The 12,315-nt window shown below is 38.8% G+C and overlaps 2 protein-coding genes across 3 annotated transcripts in view; one reads left to right on the top strand and one right to left on the bottom strand.

Annotated features, from left to right (window-relative positions):
• The first annotated feature begins 55 nt into the window (after positions 1-55).
• On the top strand, positions 56-6,822 carry zdhhc12b (zDHHC palmitoyltransferase 12b). Of its 2 annotated transcripts, none has more exons than XM_079814308.1 (5): positions 56-480; positions 2,277-2,416; positions 2,762-2,848; positions 3,220-3,386; positions 5,298-6,822. In XM_079814308.1, exons 1-5 carry the CDS (start codon positions 384-386, stop codon positions 5,611-5,613), a joined length of 807 nt encoding a protein of 268 aa, XP_079670434.1. In that variant the 5' UTR covers positions 56-383; the 3' UTR covers positions 5,614-6,822. The 2 variants fall into 2 exon arrangements, with proteins under 2 accessions (XP_079670434.1, XP_079670433.1); XM_079814307.1 differs by having other exon boundaries at positions 2,762-2,854.
• Positions 6,773-12,315, bottom strand: part of pkn3 (protein kinase N3) — a 23,379-nt gene continuing 17,836 nt past the window's right edge. The window contains exons 14-22 of the mRNA XM_079814306.1: positions 12,119-12,188; positions 11,943-12,034; positions 11,296-11,472; positions 10,858-10,920; positions 9,067-9,143; positions 8,833-8,975; positions 8,428-8,535; positions 8,274-8,354; positions 6,773-8,193 (exon numbers count right to left, since the gene is read on the bottom strand). Coding sequence (XP_079670432.1) covers positions 7,993-8,193; positions 8,274-8,354; positions 8,428-8,535; positions 8,833-8,975; positions 9,067-9,143; positions 10,858-10,920; positions 11,296-11,472; positions 11,943-12,034; positions 12,119-12,188 — 1,012 coding nt within the window. The 3' untranslated portion in view covers positions 6,773-7,992. The remainder of the gene's footprint in view (positions 8,194-8,273; positions 8,355-8,427; positions 8,536-8,832; positions 8,976-9,066; positions 9,144-10,857; positions 10,921-11,295; positions 11,473-11,942; positions 12,035-12,118; positions 12,189-12,315) is intronic.

Raw genomic sequence — 12,315 nt, 5'->3', positions numbered from 1 at the left:
AGTTTCAAGACGTCACATGACGACAAAAGACCAATAGGAAACGTGACATCTACCCGATTCGCGTCTAAGCAGCGGAACGGAACGGCATCAACAAGCTTATTAGAGCGAGAGAAACACAGTATCTAAATGAAGTACCGCGCTTCGGTTGCACTACAATGCTATAGCCTGCTGCGTTAGATGTGCAGCACACAAACCCCCATGCTAAGGTGACATATTCTGGTTAAAATGGCTCTTGTTCAGGAATTTAGCGTAGGAGCTCACTTGACAGCTGGAATGTAACTGGGTTTCTTATGAGCTGGCTAACACAGCTAGCTGCCCATAGAGGTCTGTGAGTCGGAGAATAAGATGCAGATGCATGCTTAGGTGTATAGAAGTATGCTAGGATGTTCAAAAATGTGTTCGGATCAGGATTCCTGGTGAGGACCGCTCATGTCGTCTTGACATGGGTTATAACGTTGATTCTCTTCCTCCACGACACTGGTAAGTGCTCTTTATAGATGCTGATTGTACTGTAAGTGTATCTGCCTCATCTATAGATGTAATTTTATGCGTACAACATCTGCTTCACTCCGGTATCTATCTGCATCACTGAGTGTTTAAGGTCCAGTTCTCTATCACTTCTTTTACCAATCAACGCGTTTACTACATTACATTTTCTGCTATGACAAAAAGTCAAAATGATCAAATACCAATTTATTATGAGATTTAAAAAAATCAAGTCAAAATTATGAGATGAAAACTCATGACATAAAAGCCGAGATTAAAACCAAATCAAAATGAGAAACTCAGTCATTATGAGATTAAGTCGAAGAGTTGCATGAGATGGATCAAAAATTATGAGAATAACATTTTTGAGGTACTAAATCGTAATTATGAGATTTGACACACTTGTAATTATAACAAAATATAAACATCATCAAAATTATAACTTTTTAGCTCATAATTTAAATTTCTTAATCGTAATTAAGGTTGGAATACATTCTACGACTTTTGCTTATTTCCAAAAGCAAAAGCTAGCCTGCAGGTTTTGGGGAGTCAGAGTTCACAGAAAATCACGTAGTGTGTGATGGACACAGACTCTTAAGACTATGATTCCATACAGTCAGAGGATATCATGTTCAATATTTTGAGCCGATTTTAGAGCACTGTTGAACAATGTTTTCATTTGTCAAATCTAAGCAATACTGTCTGTTGTGTTTGGAATGGCTTGGAAGTCTGTAAGTGTGTGATCTTCAGTCGTTCAGTGTATGATGTCCAGTTTTTCTCAGTAACTGTTTACAAGTCGGCAAGTGTATAATGCCTAGTGTTCCAGCCTTTGGTATGTCATAATTTCAACTTTTTGTGCCAATTTTGTGTTGCATTTTATGTGGCGTAAATGGGATCTAAACAGTTCTGCTCCATTCTACTCTAACATTTTATTTGACTATTCTATATTCATATTGTATTATTCTTTACTATTCCTCTATGCTGTTTCTCTCTATTATGCTCTATTCTAATTTCCTTCACTCTGTCCTACACCAATATGTTCTATACAAATTCACCACTGAATTTTTCTTTTGCGAGTCTTTTCACACAGATTTTTAAAGTAAATTTCACATATGGAAATAAGTAAACTCTACTTAACAAAATTAAGGAAAACAAGTACTTTTAACTTGCCCAGTAAGTTTGTTGAGTAATTTCTTCTTAGTTGAAGTTTCCTTTGCAGTTCTTTTTACTCAAACAATAACACTGAATTTAACCATGCTTTCAAAGTGCATGCTTATACTTAGAAACAACCAAGAAAATAATATAATAATACCCACCCGAACACAGATATCTCAATACTTGGTACACGATACACAATGATGGTAACATTCGATGGATTTTTTTAGAGTATGCATGTGTCATTTTGAGTAGAAAATGGACTCTAGATGTCACAAAATGGCAAGTTACTAAACCTAACAACAAAGGCAATGATAAAACAGTGTAAATCTGAAAAACAGCGAAAAATCTACCGTATTAATTATTCATACCCCAGTGCATGATGAGAATACCAGTATCAGTAAACTTAAGTAGATTTTACTTAATAAATACTATAACGTTGATATTTACACTTTATTGTTTACACTTTATTATTGGAATTTTTGCCCGGACTAAATTTTTCATGTAGAAATTACATTAGTTTTTTCTGTAGTATTTACTTCACCACAGAATAATTTTTATCAGTACTCCTTTCCACTTTATTATGTTCTATTATGGTCTATTCTATTCTACTACATTATTGTGTATCTGTGCAGACCTGCGCAAACAGGAGGAGATGGGGGAGCTCACACTGCCAGTTCTCTTTGTGCTGCTGGTCCTGGTGTCCGTGTTGCTGTACTTTGCGGTTTCGCTCATGGATCCTGGTTTTGTCTTGTCTGATGACTGTGACTTGCAGGTCAGTTAATATAGGGATTCTCAAACATTTTCGTCATCTAAACTCCTGTGACCTGAAATATTTACTTTAAGTACCCCCTGCAATTTGACGCTAATATTTAAGTAATTTAACAATATGTTGGTTAATGATCACATGACATTCAGGTAAACATCTAAAATATTTTATCTTTTTAATACGTGATTGATTAGCTTCATCAACTCACAAGCCCCCTGCATTTCTGTTTCGAGTCCTCAGAGGGTTACAAACTTAATAGAAATACAGGCCTCATAATGTTTACCCGAGTGAAGTTCACCTCTACAGAGTAATCTTTCAGCATCAAACATGCACCATCCGACTGTATTTCAGTTCACACTTGGTATTGCTGAAGAAACGCAGGATATGATTCCACAGACTACCAAGTCCATACGGCTGCGGCGCTGTGGACACTGCCTGGTACAGGTACTATATACATAAATATAGAGCTTTACATCATAAGGACATTCTGCACCAAAAGTGTTATTTAAGATAATGTTTTCTAGTTAAGGTTAACTGTGAACATGTTTAACGAACATTTAGTTAGATAAATGCTGTAAAAAATATGTTGCTCATTAGTTTGTGTAAGTTAATGCATTAACTAATGTTTACAAATGAGACCTTTTAAAAAAAATATCTATTTTTAATAAAAATGTTTAAAATTAGTTTTTGTAATTTTACTTTTTGGTTTACGATAATAACATGATTTTTTCATGCGTAGGAAAAACAGCTTAGTTTGTTCATTTATAACTATGCCTGCATTATAAAAATGAATGCACACTTTGACATAGCAACCCATGAGATCCAAACACTGCCAGACGTGTCAGCACTGTGTGCGGCGCTATGATCACCACTGCCCCTGGATAGAGAACTGCGTCGGGGAGAGAAACCACCGCTGGTTTGTGCTTTATCTGGCTGTCCAGCTTGTTGTCTTACTGTGGGGACTGTACATGGCCTGGTGAGTACAACTTAAGGCCAATTCACACTGCACCGACAGACGCCGACCAACGGCAACAGACTCTTCATTGGGTTTTGTCGTATCAGTGTTATCCCCGTTGCCGTTGGTCGGCACTTGTAAATCTAGTGATTGTCTGCGTTGGTCAGTGTCTGTCAGTGCGGTGTGAACTGGCCTTTTTATATAATGCATGGGAAGTCCAGAAGTGCTAATGGGCATATTAGTCCTAAATAAAAAAAAATAAAATTTCATACATTTCAACACTAAAAAGTATTCTCAAACCATTTCATTCAAATGTATCCAGAAAAGAACATCTTGGAGTTCCAAGTTTACCATTAAAGGGGTCCTATTATGCCCTTTTTCAGTCTTTATTTTGTTTTTCGGGTCTATTTTTCACATCTTTTACATTATTGCAGCACCTCCTCTCTCAATATGTCAGTAACGCTATGTTTAGTTCCTGTCACTATGAAGCCCCTCCTTCCGAAAAGCGCAATGCGCTCTGATTGGTCAGCTGAACCAATGTTTTGTGATTAGTCAACTGCTTCAAGCGTGTTTCAGGAGTTTTCACACTTACTAACGCAACTCAATCAGGCTTTGCCGCCCTTTTTTTGCAAATATATTGTGACATACGTTTCTGGAAGAAAACTCAATCAAGGCTTTTTTTAGGGAGTTCAGCATTAGTTGTTATTATAAATACACTGTATTGCCAAAAGTATTGGGACACGCCTCCAAATCATTGAATTCAGGTGTTCCAATCACTTCCATGGTGTATAATCAAGCACCTAGGCATGCAGAATTCTTTTGTGAAAGAATGGGTCGCTCTCAGGAGCTCGGTGAATTCAAGCGTGGTACCGTGATATGTTGCCACCTGTGCAATAAGTCCATTCGTGAAATTTTCTCACTACTAAATATTATAAAGTGGAAGCAATTACAACAACTGCAATTCGGCCACAAAGCGGTAGCCCATGTAAAATCAGGGGTCAGTGCATGCTGATGCGCACAATAGCTGTCAATAGCTACAGACCTCCAAACTTTGTGTGGCCTTCAGATTAGAGAGCTTCATGGAATGGGTTTCCATGGCCAAGCATTACATCACCAAGTGCAATGCAAAGCGTCGGATGCAGTGGTGTAAAGCACGCCACCACTGAACTCTAGAGCAGTGGAGACGAGTGACGAATCACGCTTCTCTGTCTGGCAATCTGATGGACGAGTCTGGGTTTAGCAGTTGCCAGGAGAACATTACTTGCCTGACTGCTTTATGGTGTGGGGTTGTTTTTCAGGGGTTGGGCTTGGCCCCTTAGTTCCAGTGAAAGGAACTCTTAATGCTTCATCATACCAAGACATTTTGAACAATTTCATGCTCCCAACTTTGTGGGAACAGTTTGGGGATGGTCCCTTCCTGTTCCAACATGACTGGGCACCAGTGCACAAAGCAAGGTCCATAAAAACATGGATGCGCGAGTTTGGTGTGGAGGAACTTGACTGGCCTGCACTGAGTCCTGACCTCTGACCTTGTGATGAATTAGAGTGGAGAGCCAGACCTTCTCGTCCAACATCAGTCCCTGACCTCACAAATGCGCTTCTAGAAGAATAGGTCAAAAATTCGCATAAACACACTCCTAAACCTTGTGGAAAGCCTTTCCAGAAGAGTTGAAGCTGTTTTAGCTGGAAATGGTGGGCCAACTCCATATTAAACCCTATGGAATTAGAATGGGATGTCATTAAAGTTCATGTGCATATAAAGGCAGACGTCCCAAAACTATTTGCAATATAGTATATATATGGAATAACTCCCTTTGGAGTGGTGTTTTGTAACTTTGCAGACCTTTTTCATGCTTAAACAGCAACATTACACACTAAAGACATTTTGAAAATGTAAAAAAGTATAATAGGACCCCTTTAAATCTTGTATAGGTCCGGCTTCAGTCACGCTCCCACCTGGCAGCTGTGGTTGAGGTCCAACGGTGTGCTCTTGGGAGCAGCAGCGGTGGTGGCAGTCCTATCCCTGACCGTGCTTCTCCTCCTGGGCTCTCACCTGTACCTGGTGTCCCTAAATACCACCACATGGGAGTTCATGTCTCGGCACAGAATCTCTTACCTCAAGCACTGCGGTGTAGATGAAAACCCTTTTGATCGTGGAACCCTGCGCAATCTCTGGGGTTTCTTCTGCCTTTGGGAACCAGTGGTTTGGGAGCATGTGTATTTCAAGCAAGGCAACGATCCCATTTAATTCCCTGGGAGTCCTGACTGCCGGGACAAATAACCCATTAAATGGAAGTTGATGTTTTTGTGGAAATTGCATCTGCTACTACATCTTATCTACTTCTCCTTCCTTGTGAATGACCCATTCCATTTCGAAAGTGATTCTTAAATGCATGAACATTGTAGTTGCAATGATTTTTGATCAAGTGTTATCAAATAGGTTGGAATGACGAGCATTTCTATAAAAGTGTTTTGTAAATACTTTGCCCAGATATTACATCGTCTGTGCTGATTTTGCACATTTTAATAGCAAACGCAGAACAAAAAGCACAAAATCACAACAGAATTTTGGAGCTGTATTGTGGTTTCCCATTAATGCAATATGAGATTTGATATATTACAATTTTATATGTTAATTATTTATTATCATGGCTCTGCTCAAATAAGCTCTTTCATGGTACTAAAAAGCTGTTGGACAAAAGTAATGTATCTAGACAGTCTGTCAGCTTATTTTATAGCAGCAGATGTTGTAATTCTTACATTTGCAATGAGCAATTATTGAACTTGTGAAATACAGTTAGTTGTATAAACATTTTTTTTTTTTTTTTTACCCCATTTTAAGATAAAATTCAGACCGGTTAATAAGTTCATGTAAAATAATTTCCTATAGCACTTTATATATCAGTGGTGAAATTCCAATATGCTTGTTATGTGATTTTATAATATTAAATGTACCGGTTTATCTTTACAATCTATGTTAAACATGAGAAATTAACAAAATTAGAATACAAACATAATCAGTGCAGTAATGTTCAACATTACAGAATGTGTTTTTTTTTTTTGCAAAACTTTATTTTTATATAAACAGGGTATTTCCTATTACACATCAGCAGCTTAAAGAGATAGAGATGCAAGTGCATGTGACACTCCGTTGACTGTTAGATTCCGCTCCATTTTGGACCGCCAGAACAGATTAAAGAAATATGTTTGGTTGATAAATACAGTACAATGAAATCCAGTGTTTTTTCTTGAACAAACATTAGTTAGATATTAATAACATACAGGCATTAAAAGCAATAATAGTTTTTTTCTTTTACTTTTGCACTTGAGTGTTTTTAACTCAATATTAATGCTGAGATTTCATGAATGATTTGTGCCGTTTTGATCAAAGTTATGCAATTTTTTGTTCCTCTGTAATACTTTGAAACATCAATATTCAATAAACTGAACAACTTGGTCACGTCGTATTTTATTTCTGAAAATACATTCATCCCATTCAAATACATTTACTTTGATATTTTATTATCCTTCATGTGGCTCATAGAAATGACAAGTTTCATTTAAATATTTTAGTGTCATTTTTCACAGTGTAATCTATCAGTAGTAAAGCACATTGACAATGATGCAATGGTGGCCTGATGTAGAAAAGTAAAATTTAGACAAACATGTTAAATAAGGAACAACAATGATAAGCTTCTATCATACATGATGCAGAGAGCAAAACAGTTGAACTGTTCAAATATCAGCTTGGCGAGCGAATGTGTGAACCGTATCATGCTAAGACATCGAGGAGAATATGCCTAGTCTAATTCAACAGTCCTACATTTGTCCAGAGGACGGCTATAAAGAGAAAGGCAGGATTGAAGCCGAAAGTCACAAGACGTCTGGAAGTACTGGTTTTGGAAACTTGAGAACTGGTCCAAAAAAAAAAATCAACAAGCAACATTTATCTGGGGCACCAATCCTAAATCAAATCCAGATTAGGGACAACCAGAGATCAAAATGTAAGGGTTTAACATGAACATACATCACGTAGACTGAGCGCGGAAGAATTTGTTACATAGTTTCAGCCTGGAACTTAAGGAGCTTAAGATGTATCGCTCGGATCAGCACTACATCAGAAATCTTTAAAAACGGCACAGCGTTCGGACGATCATTATCTGTTCAGTAACAGTGCAAGTATATTTTGGCATTATAGTTCGTTGTAACAGGAAGACTTCTCTTTATTTTAACAGCTGACTAAAAAAAAACATCTGCACACGATAAACATTAGAACCTCCCCAAAATAACATTAAATGTACGTTTATAGCTGCATGTATAAATATCAGGGATATGCGGAGCAGATCTGACCTTACTCACAGTGGTGACCGCAAAGTTCTGATCCGGTTTGATCACATGGTTTCCTCTTGGTTTTAAAGTCCAGTCGGGACTGTCTTTGGAGTTTAAGCACACATTTGCAGCCAGTTTCACGAAAAGCATACAGCAGCTTTTAAAGGGTGACACAGGGCCAGCTTCACTTGATTCGACTGCATCGAGAGGGAGAGAATAATTGGATAAACAAGACAGAGAGAAAAGAAAGCAGAGATTTGATATGTCACAACCCCTTCCGAGTTGAATAGAGTGGAAGTCAGTGCAAAGCAGAGAAGTCAAAGTCTGCGAAGAACTCCTGCTGCTCGGTGGTGAGGAAGAACGGAGTCTGCGGAGGGGTCAGGACTGGCTTCAGGCGCGTGAACTCCTCGTCAAAGTTACTGACGTCTGCTGGTGCTTTAATTGATGGCAGGAAAGGAGGTTTGACTCTTTTGGCCAACAGGGCTTCCCAGTCTATGCCCTGTGGAGAGGAACAGGCTTTTAAAAAGAATCTTTAAAAGAAGCATCTCTGATGTAGCCAAAACTATTAGTGACGGTCACCTGGAAAAACCGGTGTTTCTTCACTTCATTGGCATCTTGGTCTCCTGCACCCAGTCGTTTTTCAGGGTTCTTCTGCAACAACTGCAATGAAAAGATACAGAGTCAGAGACTGAATTTCAATTTAAGTGTTTCTTTGAGAGAGATGATCGGTTACCTTTTGGACCACAGAGACCGACTCAGGGGACAAAAACCTGGGGTAGCGCACTTCATCATTCACTATGCTGTCAAACACCTCCTCCTCATCATCACCGGGGAATGGAGACTGGCAAGAGGACACAAACATATACTCAGGTTTGGGGTTGTTTTTTATGTTTTTGTAAGAAGTCTCATTCTCACTAAGGCTGCTTTTATTTGATCAGAAATCAAAAACGTAATATTGTGAAATGGTTCAAAGGAACATCATTTATTTGGAATAGAAACGTTTTGTAACATTATAAATGTGTTTAGTTTCACTTCAGATTAATGTAATGCATCCTTGAATAAATTTCATTAAAAAAACAACAACAACATGGCCAAGAGTTAGTGATGCTGTATTGAAAGTCTGAGGATCAGAACTGACCTCTCCCACTAGCATCTCATAGATGAGCACACCCAACCCCCACCAGTCCACTGCGCGGGTGTAAGTGCTGTCTGTCAAAACCTCTGGGGCCAGGAACTCCGGGGTTCCACAAAAGGTTGACGTACGATCGCCATGTCCCATACCTAATTGAAGGCAACACTTTGGTGACGCTGCTCAAAAGGTCATTTGAAATAAACATTGTTCCACAAGAGATATGGTATTGTTTAAATATACCTTCTTTGCAAAGTCCAAAATCTGCAATTCTCACAAAGCCATCAGAATCCATTAACAGATTGTCCAGCTTTAGGTCCCTGCAAGGAGGAAAGAGAGAAACCATACATGCATTATTATTTCATATACAGTGAGGAAAATAAGTATTTGAACACCCTGCTATTTTGCAAGTTCTCCCAATCATGGAGGGGTCTGAAATTGTCATCGTAGGTGCATGTCCACTGTGAGAGACATAATCCAAAAAAAAAAAATCCAGAAATCACAATGTATGATTTTTTAACTATTTATTTGTATGATACAGCTGCAAATAAGTATTTGAACACCTGAGAAAATCAATGTTAAGATTTGGTACAGTAGCCTTTGTTTGCAATTACAGAGGTCAAACGTTTCCTGTAGTTTTTCACCAGGTTTGCACACACTGCAGGAGGGATTTTGGCCCACTCCTCCACACAGATCTTCTCTAGATCAGTCAGGTTTCTAGCCTGTCGCTGAGAAACACGGAGTTTGAGCTCCCTCCAAAGATTCTCTATTGGGTTTAGGTCTGGAGACTGGCTAGGCCACGCCAGAACCTTGATATGCTTCTTACAGAGCCACTCCTTGGTTATCCTGGCTGTGTGCTTCGGGTCATTGTCATGTTGGAAGACCCAGCCTCGACCCATCTTCAATGCTCTAACTGAGGGAAGGAGGTTGTTCCCCAAAATCTCGCAATACATGGCCCCGGTCATCCTCTCCTTAATACAGTGCAGTCGCCCTGTCCCATGTGCAGAAAAACACCCCCAAAGCATGATGCTACCACCCCCATGCTTCACAGTAGGGATGGTGTTCTTGGGATGGTACTCATCATTCTTCTTCCTCCAAACACATTTAGTGGAATTATGACCAAAAAGTTATATTTTGGTCTCATCTGACCATATGACTTTCTCCCATGACTCCTCTGGATCATCCAAATGGTCATTGGCAAACTTAAGAGGGGCCTGGACATGTGCTGGTTTAAGCAGGGGAACCTTCCGTGCCATGCATGATTTCAAACCATGACGTCTTAGTGTATTACCAACAGTAACCTTGGAAACCGTGGTCCCAGCTCTTTTCAGGTCATTGACCAGCTCCTCCCGTGTAGTTCTGGGCTGATTTCTCACCTTTCTTAGGATCATTGAAACCCCACGAGGTGAGATCTTGCATGGAGCCCCAGTCTGAGGGAGATTGACAGTCATGTTTAGCTTCTACCATTTTCTAATGATTGCTCCGACAGTGGACCTTTTTTCACCAAGCTGCTTGGCAATTTCCCCGTAGCCCTTTCCAGCCTTGTGGAGGTGAACAATTTTGTCTCTAGTGTCTTTGGACAGCTCTTTGGTCTTGGCCATGTTAGTAGTTGGATTCTTACTGATTGTATGGGGTGGACAGGTGTCTTTATGCAGCTAACGACCTCAAACAGGTGCATCTAATTTAGGATAATAAATGGAGTGGAGGTGGACCTTTTAAAGGCAGACTAACAGGTCTTTGAGGGTCAGAATTCTAGCTGATAGACAGGTGTTCAAATACTTATTTGCAGCTGTATCATACAAATAAATAGTTAAAAAATCATATATTCTGATTGTGATTTTTTTTTTTTAGAATATATGTCTCTCACAGTGGACATGCACCTACGATGACAATTTCAGACCCCTCCATGATTTCCAAGTGGGAGAACTTGCAAAATAGCAGGGTGTTCAAATACTTATTTTCCTCACTGTATGCATATAATATGGGAATTTGGTAATCGTTGAATAATAGAAGAAGTAGTAATAGTGTAGATACCTATAGACAATCCGGTTTTGGTGCAGAAACTCCAGGCCCAGTAATACACATGCAGAATAAAACCTGCCAGAAAAACCCTCAGTTTACAGTCACAGACAGATGAACGTGCCAATGCTAAAAATATACAATGCTAAAAATATTCAGTGCGCGCCTGAGAACATGTGAACAAGTGTAGCACTTATGTAAATGTTCTGTAATTACACAGTCTCTCTCTCTCTCTCTGTGTGTGTGTGTACACTGAGAGGACCAAACATCCCCACAAACATAGAAAAATGTTAACATTTTGACATTGTGAGGCCATTTGGAGGAAAAGAGCTTATAAATCATATCAAGTGATGTTTTGTAAAAATGCAGAAATCTTTCTGTGATGGGTAGGTTTAGTGTAGGGGGAGAGAATATACCGTTTGTACAGTAAAACCAGTATGTGTGTCTGTTTACCTAGCCTGCCGTTCAGAGAAGATGCTGTTATGGATGTGGGTCATCAGGTCTCCTCCAGGTGAATATTCCATCACAAAACACACATGGTCAGGTGTCTGGAAGCACCCATATAGGTTCACCAAGAAAGGATGACGGGACACATTGATGGTCTCAAAAATCCTCTTTTCACACATTAAACTATAAAAAGAATACAATGAATTCACAATATAATACAAGCTGAATACAGTTGGAGGTGTCCACTAAATGAGAGCTTTAAAACATTTCCATTCTAAGAAATTAAAAAATAACAATACCCTTACAAGCATCCCCTTCCTAAAATATAAAAGGCAGCTATATATTTTTATGTATACATTACAGACCCATTTATACAGTGTAAAAAAGGTGATTTGAAAGTTTCCAGAATTAAATGTCTATTGCCATTGTATTAAATAAATTAATAAATATTTTTAGGCTTTATTTACTTTATTTATTTATTTTTTACAACAACAAAAAAATACTACTTAATAAAATGTGAATTCATGTAAATTGAAATTTATTTGTATTGCAATTTGCACAATAAATATCAGAAGACTACAAATTATCCATATCCCATTCATGGTGCTATTTGCACAGGAAGACATTCCTGACACAGGGATACAGAACCTCACCTGTCCACTTCATCCCGGGTTACAACGTCCCCTTTCTTCAGAGCTTTGATGGCATATAGTTTCCCAGTTCTCTTGAACTCAGCCAGCAGGACCTTCAATGAAAGACAATAAGATTGAGTCAACGCCACCCTCCAGAATCATCTGATTACAGTACTGAAGGACAGCTGTGGTTTTACCTTTCCAAAGTGCCCTCTTCCTAAAACAGAAATGCAGTTGAAGTCATCCATCTGCATCCCCTCTTTCCTCCTATGAAATAGGATATATACAACATACAGTGAGAGTTGAGACTGATGAAAAAGAGCAATTGGGGGGAAAAGAAAGATACAAACAATGTGAGAGGGGTTACATGTTGAAATTTAAGACTTAAGCGGTA

The sequence above is a fragment of the Gobio gobio genome (assembly GCF_949357685.1).
Source record: "Gobio gobio genome assembly, chromosome: 4".
NCBI lineage: Eukaryota > Metazoa > Chordata > Actinopteri > Cypriniformes > Gobionidae > Gobio > Gobio gobio.
This window is presented reverse-complemented; position numbering and strand designations above follow the sequence as displayed.

Coding starts and splice junctions, on each gene's coding strand:
- zdhhc12b (XM_079814307.1), top strand. CDS start 384: ATGTTCAAAAATGTGTTCGGATCAGGATTCCTGGTGAGGACCGCTCAT. Junction 2,855..3,219: donor GTGGACACTGCCTGGTACAG/GTACTATATACA, acceptor ACTTTGACATAG/CAACCCATGAGATCCAAACA. Junction 3,387..5,297: donor TGGGGACTGTACATGGCCTG/GTGAGTACAACT, acceptor AATCTTGTATAG/GTCCGGCTTCAGTCACGCTC.